The sequence below is a fragment of the Seriola aureovittata genome, chromosome 15 (assembly GCF_021018895.1).
Source record: "Seriola aureovittata isolate HTS-2021-v1 ecotype China chromosome 15, ASM2101889v1, whole genome shotgun sequence".
Lineage (NCBI taxonomy): Eukaryota > Metazoa > Chordata > Actinopteri > Carangiformes > Carangidae > Seriola > Seriola aureovittata.
Genome location: NC_079378.1, coordinates 6,133,558 through 6,149,563, shown reverse-complemented (window position 1 = coordinate 6,149,563; position 16,006 = coordinate 6,133,558). Strand labels below are relative to the sequence as shown.

At 40.0% G+C, this 16,006-nt stretch overlaps 1 protein-coding gene across 1 annotated transcript in view; it reads left to right on the top strand.

Moving 5' to 3' along the window:
- Window positions 1-1,244: 1,244 nt before the first annotated feature.
- Window positions 1,245-16,006, top strand: part of mcama (melanoma cell adhesion molecule a) — a 59,578-nt gene continuing 44,816 nt past the window's right edge. Inside the window, exons 1-3 of the mRNA XM_056396865.1 lie at window positions 1,245-1,314; window positions 10,583-10,663; window positions 13,089-13,241. Of these exons, the coding sequence (XP_056252840.1) occupies window positions 10,597-10,663; window positions 13,089-13,241 (220 nt within the window). The 5' untranslated portion in view covers window positions 1,245-1,314; window positions 10,583-10,596. The remainder of the gene's footprint in view (window positions 1,315-10,582; window positions 10,664-13,088; window positions 13,242-16,006) is intronic.

Sequence of the window (16,006 nt, the reverse complement as noted above, 5' to 3'; positions counted from 1 at the left end):
ATAAAATAGCTGCTAACTTTGGGTGCATCAAAGTTATTTGCATTAGGCATGACACAGCCACCATAAAGCTCCCACCTGCACAGACCTCGTTCTCGCTCAGCAGAGAAGGAACAACTGGTTATATAGTGTCTCCACTCAACAATTAGCCTGGGCAGAACCAAACTTTCAAACCATTCAGGGGGTTTAAGTCTCATTTACAAAGATTAATTGACAAAAATGTACTTTTATCACTAAACAGCAGCAGTGCAAACTCGTAATTTTGTTAACAAACTGTATAATTGCTCCAAATCAGACAAATACTCATTTAAACGGTATATTAAACTTATGACGACCTCCACAGTCATGGTATAACCCATGACATCATTGATGACATCAGCAAGAGCTTAAAAGAGGGAAGTGTTTGGGTGCAACCCCCTTGTGAACTGGAAATGGAGTCCATGGTAAGTGTGGAGGATGAAGGTGCTCAGATTTTTGACCATAAAATTTCAAAGATATGGCTTTAGCTCCTAACTCGAGTATTACAAGGCTAGCTTTAGCTCCTAACTCTTGGAGAAGGCTAGTGTGAAGCTAAGCAGTGCAGTGTTACTAACTTTAGCATTAGTTGCTGAAGCTCTCATTTTTGGACAGTACAAGTGTAGCATTAGCTCCTATTTTAAGTTGCTAAAGTGCTAAAGGAGAGAAGGTCCTGTTAGCTGTGCTTCCTGTACGTTTTGCTGTAGTTTTTTCTACTTCAATAAGGGTGGACATGTGTAGCGCTCAATGTGCTTGATAACTATGAAATTCACTGATTGTTATTTTTTCCTTTCAAACTTTCTGTTCCTAAATGACCGTCTTAGAAAACCCTCCAGTGATTAATGGAGCTCAGTAGCCAACTATTTGATTTGGAGCGTCATGACTGAAGTTACTGATTGCTACATTGGTCTGGTGTTTTATCTAGTCCTTCTAATTAGCACCAGGGATGTTTATCATGTTCTGTGTAATCATGAATAATGTTTTAATGTTAATGACGATATTAAAAATAATACATTTACATTTAGTTTACATAGACTGAGTTTGAATACAACTTTAATTTGATTGTCTTTCCCATTTTGCATTTGGTCATATTCTAAAATGTTTCCACACTATGGTTTTTTTGGGGATTCTACATTTTTTCTTAATTGTGCCACTTCCTCAAACTAGGCTTTAAAACTTAAATGTCAGTTATATTGCAACACTAAGAGACTGATGTGTAATTTATAGGTGGAGACCAACGTGGGTTTACAAAATGCAGAGACCAATCAACCGTTTCCTGCACAGAGACAACATCATCACAAGGTAAATGAATTGATTAATTTAACAATTCTTCCATGCAGTGTTACTACAGCTTATTCATGTGAGAGATGGCTGCTGGAACAAAGCTCTCTTTGCACCGTTTTGTTCTGCACTTTGGGACCATGAAACTTCATCCAGAAGGAAGAAGCTGAAATGTTCAGAGGGTGCAGGTTGTCATTTAAAATTGAGCCAGCTTTCCGATGCAACTGTCTGAACAGGGATGTTAGGTTAAGTGTAATGTTTATATTTTCTTTTTTCTTTTTTTTTTTTAAAGTCAATTGCCGACATTTTTCAACTCATGTAATTCTGGCTTTCTACAATAGCATTGCCAAATTTAGCACATTGCAGCTAGAGCATTACTCACTCCCTATAAATAAAACACCAAACAAAAACCCTAAGTCTAATAAAACTGTACAAACCTAAAGGCTGGCAGCTGCAAGATGCCTCAGACTATAAAAACAGTACTGGACAAAGCAACCGCAGGGCCACTGCTGTCTCACAGCTGTCTGTGATGCTCAGGGAGGGAAACAAAAGTCAACCCTGTCTCATACAAATAAGGAACAGTAATTGCTGGCTGGATTACATTTAGAGGTAACTTTCTTTTAATAGCAGCAGATTTGCAAGGCCGTGTGTGTGTATGTAGACATTATCTGTTCGCAATTAACTTTTCCTACATAACGTATTTGCTGTTGCAGTTCAGTTGTATAAAAACATAAAGACTGTACCAATAGTACAACAGAAGAACAATAAACCCGCACAAAACAATGGGGTTTGTAGTCAATGTCCAGGACAACAATTTCTTTCAGCTAAACCAATAATAAGAGGTTAGAGGAGGGTGTGTTTGCTTGCAGCAGAATGACTAATACAGAATAAGAATGGACTGTGTGTAATCAAGTCTGCTAAATACTCTCTGATGATCAGTGAGGATAAAAACCTACACACACTTTTGACCTGCACTTCGAAGGGAAGCGGAATAGTTAACAGCTCTGGGAATACTGCACAGTTGACTTTTTTATGTGATTGGATGATTGAATGGTTTAAGGTTAATGGTGTTAGCAACTGCACTTGGGGTTGCCACTCAAGTTGCAGGGGGCCAATTTCAAGGGGGCCAGTCTTGACCCTCTGTTATATACCATTTAATGCATAAACAAGAAACAGTATCTCACATCAGTGTGTGAGAAGGTAAAAGGTCTGTGACCGGGTCTGCTGAAGACATTGCTTACATTTTGTAAATACACATTAGAAGTGCAGGTTTTCAGCTTGTGAGGAAGAAAAAAAAAACCCCAGAAAAGAGCAGTTAATCTCTTATTTCTTGTCCGCGAAGCTGTAAACAGCTGAAAGGGCTGTCGACATAATGTAGCTGAGGAGGGAGGGAGTCGAAAGCTGCCTTATCAGAGCTGCCTGAAGGCTCCAGCTCTTCAGTTCAGATGCTGTTTTTTTTATTTTTTTGATTTAAATTTACCAGGATTACTGAACATGTGTAACTACTCAAGAGACACCGCCATTAAAGCGACAGTGTTTATTGTTAGGGAGAAATGTCAATGTTCATTTGAACTATAACTGTCTGTATTGTGTGTTTAATGGAGGAGTTGGCTGTAGGAGCAGCACTCCCTTTCTGGGTTTATGTTTTTAATCCACTTTAGAGAATTACCTGCAATATTAACAGAAATAAGTGTTAAACCTGCATTAAGTGATGTTTTATTGAGAATAAAAAAAATATCAAAATGAATTCTGTAGTATCAAACCCATCCAACTCTGTAGCTTAAAACCCTTCCCACTGGTCTGTAGCACTATCTTCAGGTTACACTTTATGACCCCATTTCCACCTCACTATTAACATGTGATCTGTATCTAGATATGTTATCTGGATAATGACATCTTTTATCAGGCCTTTTGCATTTAAAATTGCTGTTAATAAGCTTTCTTGCTATCTGAATTCTGCAAGCACTGCGATGGTATCTCAATATGCAAATTGGTTAGTCAGAGCTAGTGGTCACAGCGAGACAGTCAAAGGCATCTGTAAAGGCTGCTTCTCCGTAGCTTCGCTAATCAGGCTGCAGCTATTTATACTACAAGAAGGTGATCAGAGTCAGTGAAGAAGCTTGTGCTAATTTATCATGTGATACTCATCTTGTCATAACGGCCTCTAAAGAGTCTCCTAAAGATGCGCAGCTATACTGTATGGGTTGTACTTGTTTTTCCTTTGCATCAGGGTCAGACTACAGCTCCAGATCTGTACACAAACAGAAATGTAAAAACGACAATTTGTGGTTTAGAGGGAATTACGCGATGTGACTACTTGTTTGACGATCAACCGTTTATCAATCTGCACAGTAATTCTGTGCAGCTTCTCGAGCTCTCACGTGGTTTACCTGATATTGGTTGGTGAGCACAGGTTTTGGTTTGTCTCTGTAAAGGCACAGTGGTACCAAACCATATAAGCATAAGACATCAGGATACGCAGTCACTGCACCTGGCAGAATTAGCTCCACTATGTAAATCTTCTACTAAAAGTAGAAGACCCAGCATCAGAAAGGTGTGGGGGGACTTTCCGGACAGAGTATAGTTGCCCCTAAAGCTAGACGAACCACATCCTGACTCCTGCTCAGACATGAGGGAGGTATCGACGTTCTCATCTCAACGCTGTTGAACTATTCCTTTAATGTGGAATGTGATTATTTTTTCTGATGGAGTATCGGACAGAATGTCTTACAGGGAAGATTTGCACATGCAGTAGCATTGCGCACACAAAGGTGGCTGCAGTCTCTCCATTATGTGGGTAGAAAATAGATGGCTCAGTCCTAGATGTCTTGTTAATGTAATCAGAGAAGAATGAATGAAGTGTGCTGTCTGCTGGTGATTAAGAGCTGCCCTGACAGAATTTTGATTCACTGCATTTGGGAGCAATTGGCCACCTGGGTCCCTTCGGAGTGCTTTAACCAAACTCTGTATTGTGTCTATATGGAGTCGTGGACTCCGCCCCGTACCTCCCTCCCTCCCCTTGTGCCCTCAATGAGACACTGATGTGTCTGAGGTGTGCCAGAGTGATTCATTAGTTCATTAAGGCGTCTTGTGGCCATGGCAACAATCTTTCCAAGGGGTCAATGGTAACATGACGGCCCCCTTCAGGGCAAACTCTGTCATGAGATCTGAACAATGGCAGGAGGTACAATCAGTTACCCCTCCCCCAAAAACATCCAGAGGTCCCATAACCCATTTATGCCCTCTGCCTTACAAAAACACACACAAACGTGCACATACACACGCCGCCACACAAGCACACACAGAGCTACAACTGTAATCCAATCAGAAAACTCTGGGTAGTATAACCAATGATTCTTCGTAGTGTTCCAGTAAATCCTCCAGCTCAGGAAACTTCACCACTGCTAATGCAAGGTAAAAGCATATATGCTCCCTGGGATCACTTCTATAATGTTTAACGCTCAGATAGTTGAAGGGAAAAACAAATACGTAATTCTTAAACATAAAAAAAATCAAATTATTTTTGTTGAATAATGAATACCTCTATGAGCACATCATGCATTTCATATTCATTCATCCAAATTTAAGTCATTACTTTAAACAACTCTAATTAAAGCGTCTGCCAATGTTGTCATTTTGACCTTAGGCCTTTTTTTTTTTTTGCTGATTTGTGTTGATGCACCAACTCTATTCCTCACTACTACCATGAACTGCATATTGTCCTATATTTCACCCTTTGCATGCCGAGGTTGACTGATGTTTCCACATGTTCCTTAACGTGGAAAACTGGATGAAAAGTTCTGGTTCCTGGATACACACATCTATGTGATGCAGCACAAAAGAAAAAGTGACAAAGCAAAGAAATGCATGTGCCACTGCAACATTTATTGAAGCGCAACAACTCATGGCATGCAGTTACTGTTAAATAAGTTTAATTGGACTTTTCCTCTTATCCCATTGCCAGTTTACGCTACTGCTACTCCGACAAGTAGGAGAAGATGTAGCCTAGTCGCAGCAGAAGCCAGCAGCCTTGCGCATATGAGGTTAATTTAGAACAGTGATGAGACCACCACATCATAGGATCTTTTCTCTGAGCTATAATCACTACAGCAGTAAACATGAATGGTGTGGTAATACGCTAATTAAAGGCCCAGCCAGGCAGATTTTAACACTTCTCTTTTCTATCGTCTCTAGCCAAACTTTTAAAGTCTTTGTGTGTGATGCACTGTGTTGATACATGGTGAGCTTTGCTTGCATACTTTTTTTTTTTTAATGCAGTGCTATTTTCAGTCTGAATACCAGCTTGGGCAGTAAAAATAGTTAACACACGCAAGAATCCTCAATGATGTCGTTTCTGGCAGAGCAATCCTCCTCTTCCCATTTGAAGCCTTATTAGTGTGATTGCTGTAATTTTCTTATAGTTATAGACAAATCTTTTTTTTTCTTTGCTCAGCACAAACCACATTTCAAAATCGGGTTCTCAAATTGGGGAGAAATGCCTTTCAAGCGCACTGGCATTTTTTCAGTGAGCGGAGTCCTTTTTTTTACATTCCCACCCCTTCTTCTGACAGAGTCTGTTCAAACCACCGGTCCTTGACTTCGTCTGGCACCCCTGTGGTGAAACACTCTGCCCCCAATCTGTGTGAGTAGAGCAGCCAGTGTGTGGGCTCACTCCAGGCTGCAGGGAAATGGATGACGACGACGACGATGACGATGATGATGATGATGATGATAAACTTGAGTACAATCTCTCGACTACTTCAAAGACTTTTTTTATGCCATTGGACGATTGCCCGTATGTCGTCCAACACAAGGGCTAAAATTTTATTTCATTTCTATTTTGAACTCTTCAAAGCCACTACAGTTATACTTGTGTAGTATTCATGTACACGGCACGCTGCATATACTGTATTTAACCCTTTGTTACTTAACATGACATCCTGGTCTGAAGAATGTACTGAGAGAGGCTGGTGTAACTGATTGACACATTAGCAGTGGTCATCATTATTTTAGGTGATGGTAATTATGTTAGAGGAGCCCTTGGTCTTGCATATAAAGGTTGGGCAGAGAAGGTATCATAAATACACACTGTCAGGCTGTATGATGGGAAATGTAGGACCCAGTGCTCTTGGAGCTGAATTCACAATATTATTACAATTTCTGCAGCATCAATTTTTTACCATCTCCCAACTTTATGGAGGTGTGATACTAAACCCTTGGAGTAATCTCCTTAAGTTTATGTGAAGTCCAACTTCTTTACTCCTTTGTCTCCCAGTTACAGCTGAATGATGAAATGCTTGTAGATGATTAAGTACAGAGGCTTGTTATCTCATGACAGTATTCAATATAGTTATAAGTTATAACCCTAAAGTTTTTGGTCCCGGTTGTTTGCCTAACACTTGAAGTTACTGGTGTTAACAACAATTGTTTAATTCTACTACTGAATAATTTTATAGTGCAGCCAAACAAACTCGCCTTGTTTTAATAAAGTCAGTAATTGGTTTATCAGTTAAAGATAAGTTTGAAGAGTGGGGGGGTCTTCATAGCCCAAAGCTCGTCATGTAACAGCTTACTGTGACTTTCTCACACCTCTTCATTCGTTCATAATTCCTGTTTTGCATTCATTGGGATGGTGTCTGTTGTTGTTTCCAGTTTCTTTAGAAATAGTCCATTGATTATTCATGTGAATAAAAACATTGCTATTGACTTTTGAAGACACACTTCAATAATAGGTTAAAGTTTACATGAAAAATATAAATGACAACAAATACAAAACATACATTACAACCTGCTAAATCCAAAATACAACACATCATCTCCAACCCATCAATCGATAAAAGGTTGAATCTCAAATTTCAGTATATTAGATTTTATCTTCAACCTCATTTCTCACACAAATAATTTAAAATGAGTTAATAGTTGAAAAGCCAAGTTGACATGCTGATGGATCATTAAAAACTTGGGGGATTGTGGGATTCTTGTGGACCTTAGTAAGTTGACAGGAAAGTGAGTATCATCTCCTCTGACACCTGACCTCCTTCAGGTTTGATTGAATTTGTGTAAACAACATACTTGCATTTTAATCACGTCTGACCATTAAATCTTCAGTGTGACACCATTATTTCTCCTCCCGTGCCCTCTTTCTCTGCACAGCAACACTGGAGATGGCCAGAATAAAGAGAAAGAAGGAGCAAAACAAAAGTGAGGGGGAGGGATATAACAAAGCGGTGCTGCTGATTTAAAATACAGTAGAAGAAAGATTTGGCAGAGGGGAATCATCTTTTTCTTTTCTTTTTTTTCTGCCTCTCTTCTCCATTACAGGCGAAAAGAAATATTTCAGATGGGGTTTGGGATTACTGCCCACTTCAAAGACTTTTTCACACGAGCTTCTGACTTTCTTTCCCCTCTTATAAAACAGCCTTCATTTCCAAAGGCCAGTGATATTTGTGTGGCCCAAACCTTCATGTCTGTGAGCCAAGATTTAAAGAGACAAGTATAGATTTTTACTGCAGTATAACAGCACCCACAGTCAGCATGACTCCAAAACTTTTGGACATGAGTGCACCAAAACCATAACTTTTTTTTTCCTTGTTGAATTTGAATAGCATAGAGAAACAAACCTGACACGATGATGTTGCTTCATTCTGCTACATGTTATGTTTTCAGGTTGCATTAATATTGAAATATTGTTGCTACACCTTTCCCACATTTAAGTCTGTACCCTAAATAATGCCAATAACAATGAGGATAATGGTACAACTACTTACTACTACTTTAAAAAAGAAGGGAAATCTGATACGAGAGGGGGTTTTAAGAAGAGATTGACTTGATGCCTGAGGTCTTCTGGCAACACATTTTAAAATTCAGGAGCTCTGACTGAAAAAGTCCAGTCAAAGCTGAGTTATGAGAGCGCCTCCACAGAGGGGTGGTGTGGGGCTTGAGGGGATCGCATGAACATCCGGCATGTTATTCTCTCCTGGTGAAACTCCTCTCTGATGGCAGGTGAAAAGACGTGGCCGACCATACCATCTGTCACGGGCGCAGCACATGCCTGTCCACACCCTGCCCGGCACAACAGCAGAGTTAGCAGTGAAATTACTTGAGTGCAGAGGGAATTGTGCTTCAGACCAAAGAGAGAAAAAAGGGAAAGGGGGGGAAAAAAGATTTGAGTAATGAGGCAGGAGTTAGTAACAGCAGATCCTCAGTCACAGGCTTGCAGACGTACGTCTACGACACAGAGGGACTGCTGCTTCCTACCAACAGTCATCACTACAGGTTAATGACAACAGCTGTGTTATGTGTATTTCTGTATTCAAAATGAGGCTTTTTAACTTTAATACTACACAAAACCTATGTCATCATTTTTGAAAAGGTTTGGCTGTTCTTCTCGTGTTGAACAGCACTTTCAAGTGTTTCGTACCAGCTGTTGCGGTCCATATTAAAATTCTCAAGTATGTTGAAGATGATAGAATAAATGGTGGCACTTTATTTTACAGGTCTGTAAAGTCCAATTTATTTCTCCTGGAGAAGCGTCTTGGAAAGAGACGTTTGATTTGATACGAATCACGGGTCAAATAGAGACTGATCGGTTCCTTATTTCTAAGCTGCCACAACCTCGAGACTTGAATGAGTGATAAATATTCAATTGGAGTCATGGAAATTCATCTGGATGTCAGTAATGAAATTACCACAACAACTAAATGAACTAACTATGATAACAATCTCAGAGCCTTCTCTTTATTTTTCCTCTTATCAGTATCAAACCACATCTTTCCAGGAAAATTTCAAGAAATTATTTGGAAAAGTTGACCTGTAAAATAAACCCGTACCAATGAAATCAATTAGATAGAAAGTATCTTGAGATTTTCAATAAAAATGTTGAATGGTGCAAGGCTTTAAACATCAAAAGGGGCCTGAGCTTAGATTTCTTTAGGAATGTGGTATCTAGGGCATGCTTCAGGGTGAGGAGGAAAGAGCCAGAGCACAGTGAGCTACAGGCATTAACAAAAGAGAAAATGTGTGGGCCAACAGTTGCAAAACCCCTTTTTCATGAGGAGCCTGGTTAGACTCATGTCTCATGAGTAAGGGCTAGATAGGTTTCATATGAGAGATGGTTTCCTCCAGAGTGGAGAGAACTTGGCTCAGATCCAAAACAAATATTCCCTGATATGAGGTGCAAGATTCGCTTTTTACACATGTGTGCAGCTGCTGCCGTCCTCTTTTCAGCATGAAGCTCATATTAGGTTCATTTTGATGTGACAAATGCTGGTTGAGTTATGATTCATATACTGTAGGTCCTAGGTCAGTCTGGCACACTGGAATGTTCGCTAATGCTCAGGAGCAGTGGTTCAAAACCCGGACTGCAGACTTCCTGCAGCGTCCTAAAGAAAGTGGTCACATGGTCACGAAACGATTAAAGGGATTATACAGAAAATTTTAAAGGTCTGTTACTCAAAATTGGGTGACAAAGTAATCTTAACCCAAAGGTCTCTCTTAGTAGCTATTTCTGAGCCCTCAGCTGTATTTCAGTCACATTAGCGAATTGGAATTAACAAAGTTCAGTGCTTTTTTAAAAAGTTTTATTTAACTTTTTTTTTGCCTTATTGTTGCGAAATACCAGATACTTTCTCCTTTTTCAAAAAACAAAACACATGAGGACCGTGTGAGCCTGTGATGAGGAATCAGAAGTAGAGATTGTTTCATTTTCAGAGGAACCACTGGGTTAAAATACATTTCAGATATTTGATCTCTACATTACTCCAAAAACAACCACACCCGAACAAAAACAGAACAAACATTTTATTGTGTATTTCTCACTTTAATTTAATTTACCAAATGAAAGACAAACGTTTTGAAACTCATCAATCACAGCTGTCTTCAATATAATTAAATTTCAAGGCATCTTTGCTTTACCTATACTTATGATAATCTGCAAAGGGATCAAACTTGCCTCATGTAGCAGCAGGTCACAAATCCAGTTGTTTTGGCTTCTGATAATACATTCACACACTGAAGAAGTAACAGTTGTGATTATCCATGGAGTAGAATTGTTTTTATTTTTGGATGTACAGTCTGGTGACGATTAATAATCAGAAGCGACGCTGTACACGCCTTCTTTTTTCTTTTTTTTTTTTTACTTCCTGCTATATCACTGCTAGACGAGTCCATCAGAAGTCACAACACTGGGTGTGTTTTGAAGCACTCTCTGTTAAACCTATCGTGGGCTAATAAGTGTTCTGTGACCACAGGATTTGCGTCTCCATGTCTAATGTCCGTGTTGTGTCCACAGCTGTAGGTGCATGCATGACGGGCGCTGGACAGCTGGCTGAACAACTCCAGGAAAGCTTTTCTGCTGCAGCTGTTGACCAAGGTGACTCTACACTTGGAGATGAAAACACCCACAACCTTGCTCACTGTACTGGAAGGCGGCCAGTGTGTCTAACCTTTGCTCAGTCCTCACTCTGAACACTGTCTGCAGTGTTGAAAGATATGCTAATATTGATATTGTCTTGATTGCTTTTTAGTAAGAAGAATATTAATTAGATTATATTTTTCCTGGAGAGGATGTGTGGGTGTGCCAAGAACATCAGGAAGTATTAGAAAAACTAACAGTTGCTAAGGTGTTTAATGCTGATAGATCATCAAAAGTGGTTGCTATGGTCTTTACTGGTGGCTTGCTGATTTATAACAGTAGGATACCAGTATGTGTATACAGTATGATTTCTGATAGCCAAGGGAGTTTGTGGTTTATATGTTGGTAGGAGAATTTAGCTGTAACATTTACACACCAACTTTAAGTAAAGTTTATTCATGTTACAGGTTTATGGAGCAGATGTCTCAAAATCAATCAAACTATAAAATATAAGAGTGATAAATACATAAAAAAGTAGATGTAAAATGAAACAAACTCAAGTCTATACCAGTGTGGCTTCAGCTGCGTTTCACATCACATGTCGAGAGCTCCAAAGTTTAGAAGTCACAACTTCAAAGGCACAGTCTCCTTTTGGTTTAAAGCCTGGAGCGAGGTGCAACCAAAAAGAATCAAGAGATAAGAGACCGGCTTGTGATATAGGTTCATGTGCTGCAGCTGTAGAAGTTGTTGCATCAGTACCAGTAAATCCATGTCAGGAGCGGTGCGGCGACTTGGTGTGCAGCCTAACAAGCAAGCAAACAAACAAACACGAGGCTGCGGTCTCGTTAATCACAGTCAAGTGTCAACACTTTAAACCACAAAAGTGAGAACTGCGTGAGATCGGTGTCTCAGTCACAGTAGCTTGTTATTCCCATGTATTTGCACTGTGATGACCTCCGTTACCTTTAACTTGTAAGATTTTCATGTTTTAGGATTTTACTGATCGTATGTTTGTATGCAAATTTTAATGTGTTAGTATGGTTGTACAATATACTCGTGTGATACAGAGTGACATGGAAGTACAAAGTAGAATAAAACAGACAGATGGCTCAAAATTGTACTTAAAAACTTTCTTGCTGAAAGTTAAATGAGAGGATCAATAGCCTACCGCTCTTGTGTCGGTATTATTGTTTGCATTAGAAGTGCTGGTACAGGTGGACTTCATTACCGTTGGACAGAGCTAAGCTAACCGCCTGCTGGCTGTAGATATGAGAGTCCCATTTACAAAAGAAATAAGCATATTTCCCAAAATGTCAAACGATTCCTTCAAGCACTAACTGCACAGTTTTTCCACCGGTACGAAATGAAAATACTCATGTTCCAATATCACTGATGTAGTAGAGAGAGCTGGGCCCGCTACATAAGCGGAGGGCGTCCTTCCTTCTTTTGATGCATCCATTGTCACACCTGTAAACCAAGCATCTGCAGTTGTTCATAACACTACGTCTGCAGCATATGCTCTCTATGATATTATTACTGCGTTGTGGCATGAGACAAAGGTGGGGAGTCATCTTACTGTGACCTTTACTCTGAGAAAGGATTACTGTATTAATCACAACTTCAGTGGAATCATGTTTTATTTGCAGAATTAAGGCGAGTTAGTTTCCAACATGTTCTGGCCCATTCTGCCCCAGACCAGAAGTAGAATAATACAACTTTAAGAACTTAAAGGCAAGGTTCAAACAGATACTAGAAACTCTCAAATTGAATGACTGGTCTTAATACAGGGCGTAATGTTAAATAATAACTATTAAAGTTTTCTGGTGCTGCTGATGGTTTATTTGCATTGGTTATTCCTGAAAACACAATAGTTAAACTGATGCACGAGAGGCTTTATGGGGATTTTAGATACAAGAAAGTCTGTAAAATTATTTACTCAACAGTAATACTTGTTTTACAATGCTAATGAAACATTTTAGAGAGAATAAACCAGGTTTTCAGGCAATTTGGAGTCCTTCCCTATGTTGGATCCCTGGGTATTTACGTTTACAGTGTGCCCCCCCTCACTATTACCCCCCTTCAAAATTAAATTTCAGCCTCATGTGTGAAAGGGGCTTATTACCTTCAACCACTATGAAAATGCAAATAAAGTGTCCCTGTTCCGCTGAATTCGGGCCATGTGATTTTTTAGGTTAAAAGGTGTGGAGGCACGATAAGGTGCTTATTTAGTCATGACCTTAAAGGACTTCATACCAAGAAGCAATGTATGCTGCGTGAGTTTAGGGGAGGTTAAAGGCTGATAAGCTGCTGCAGCAGCACCACACACAGAAAGCCCCACAATAGGAGAACCCCGCCAGACTGAGACTCTAATTGAGCTCCCTCCTCCTCCTCCTCCTCCTCCTCCTCCCCCTCCCCCCTCCTCTCTCCTCCTCCTCCTCCTCAGTCTCCTCCGGGCTGCTGGCTAACTTCTCGTCGACACATCACTTCAGCTTCAGTTTGTTTTGGACTGGATACGACAAGCAGCAAAAAGACATGGCTTTCCAACGCGGAGCATTTCTACCGCTGTTCCTTCACGTCTGCCTCCTCGGCTGCAGCGGTGAGTTTACACCAAACTACATTCACCGTTTTCTCGTCTTTTTTTTTTCTTTTTCTTTTAGCAGTAAAGTTTAGTGAAGGAGCCGCTGACACGAGTTTGAATGAGAATACAGCGTGTGGCTTTTCTTAGATGCTCCAACCAGATGTTACTGATATTTTCAAATGTTTTTTTTTTTTTTACTTAGTTAGAGCAGTTTTCTCGAATAAAAGTGTGTTTTGGTGCCTATTAGTTGCTCTGCGCTTCGGTGCGCAATTTCAAACCTAATTTACATACGTTGGAATAAACGCATGTTGAATTTTTGTGTTTTTAACACCATTTTTCCAACATCTCAGCCCCTATTTTTGGATGTTTTCAGTCGAAAGTCTCGCCGTTGCACTTTATTTAAAGGTGTTGTTAATTACTGCGTAATTGAAGCTGTTAACGGGCTAATTAACCGACCAGCACGCAGTTTAAATCAGAGCGTAGACACGCATTTGGGACGTGATGGTTTTTTTTTTTTTTTTTTTTAAAGGCTTGTGTCATAAAGTGTTTTGAGTCTGGGTAAGTCGTTATAAGCTTTAATACGACTTCTGCGAACATCTAAAAACCCACAGCAGTTTATGTGAACCGCAGGACCAAACTTAGCAGAGTCCCACTTCTCAAGAGAGGCGGCGCGTGGTCACCTCTGAGACCTCTGATGGGTTTCATCAGTTAAACCAGACAATAAAAGCGATGTGATGTGAGGAACAGTCCGACTTTATCTTTAGACTTTGGATTCATTTTTTTTTTTAAGTTAAAAGTTCAGAGCTGTAACTAAGGATTATTTTCATTCTGGATTAATCTGCGGATTACTTTCTCGATTAATCCACTAAATGTCCATCATAGTTTCCCGGAGATCAAGGTCACGTCTTCAAATGTCTTTTGTCACAACTTCAAAAGCACCTGACTTTGTTTTGTCTGATGCCTTTCTGACTTGTATTGTTGATACTCTGATGTCTACTGGAGATGTTCTTGAGCTGTTAATTGCTTTGAGATGTTTATCACCATGGGTGGGTTGTTGGATGGTGAGCCACACCTGTCATCATAGAGCCTGTCAGCCTATTGGTGTATGGGTGTGGTATCCATTTTTAAGCTTTTTGACTCGATGAAGATCCAACTTTGATTGAAATGTTTTTTTGTTTGTTTGTTTGTTTTGTTTTTTTTATATATAAATTGTGTGGCATGGAACCACTGTGATGGTGTTTCCTTTTTAATTGATATCAGTTTGTCCGACCAAGAGTCCATAAGGATGCAAAACAGAGAAACACATTAAAGTGACTGTAACCAGAGAATTTTTTACATTTTTGCTTAAATTTTTCTGCTGATCGACTAATTAAACAACAATTTTTTTAAATTCTAATTTAGTTAACCAGTGACCATCTTGTGATGGGATCAGACGAGCGATGACGTCTGTCAACAGATTGACGTTTTCACCCATGAGTGCTCAGTAGTCGTTACTACATTACCACTTGAGTGTTCAGTACACACGGGTTGGACCACACACATCTGAACTTGGCCTTCACTTTGATCTCGACTACACACCTGTGAAGTTTCATGACAGTATCTTGCACAGTTGTGACAATAGCAAAACCTGTTGCTGCCACAATAGGTGTCTCCACGACCACATTTTGCCATGATGACACGCACAGGGTAGGTGAAGGTGAACTGCAGGGTAGCAGCACGCCCTCTGGGTGCTGCGCTGTGCCCCGCAGTTCCCTCTCTATAACATTACTATTGATAGATTCAATTTAGAACAGTGGAAGATAAGAATTGGCGCTCTTATGTGAGTCGTTTTTTTTTCCCCACCCCAACACCAGTAAAAGCACAACTCATGTTCACTGATGGATTACCCAACTCAAGCAAGCTTTGTGCATAAAGGAAAACCTTCCTCCTTCTCCATGTAGCATCTCGCAACAGGACAACACTCACTCTGTCCCGACCTTATCCTTCTTTTTCTCTTAAATCCCTGTTTTTTACTCCATCAGCCTTGTCTTAATTGGGTTACTTCTATTTAATCCTCATCTCCCCTCTACCTCCCGTGGAGACGGAGTAAAGCTGTCTGTTTTTGGATTAGATCGTTGGCCCTTGATAAAGAGCCCGACCCTCTAAAGAGCTTCTATGCCAGGCTCTGTCAAAACTGACCTCCTCCCTAATGGGCCTTGAAGGGCACTTGCTCGAATACGATTTGTGGCTAAAAGCATTTCTGCTGTATGGAAATAGACCCATCCTGAGTATGAGAACAAACCCAAACATGTAGCTCGGTTGATGCATTGTACCACCAACCTATATTGATTGAACAAACCGGTGTTCATCAGTATAATGGTCATGTTGTGTTACAGGAATGGGCAAGTGGTCCAGCCTGTGTTGTGCAGTAAATCAGGGCAGCGGCAAGAGCTTTTTACGATGACATTTACAGAACACAAAGTAGACACGAAGGACGGGCTTACTTAGTTCATGCCAATATGAAATACTTTCAACCAAACAAGGCTTTATCCTTCAGTGTATGTCAGCGCTCTGAGGGACCCTTAAAGCTTTTTGTTGTGTAAACTGCCCTTAGCAATTAAAACAACAAAACAGTCGCCCCTTACTAACTAGATGTAAACTTAAAAATAACAAGACACCAGTTGTTGTGAAAATTAGGTTAATCTATCTGACCTTAATGATTCAGTTCATGTCCACACACATGGTTCATGACATGATACAAGAATGATACAGATGCATTTGTAATGACAGAAACAATTAAATTC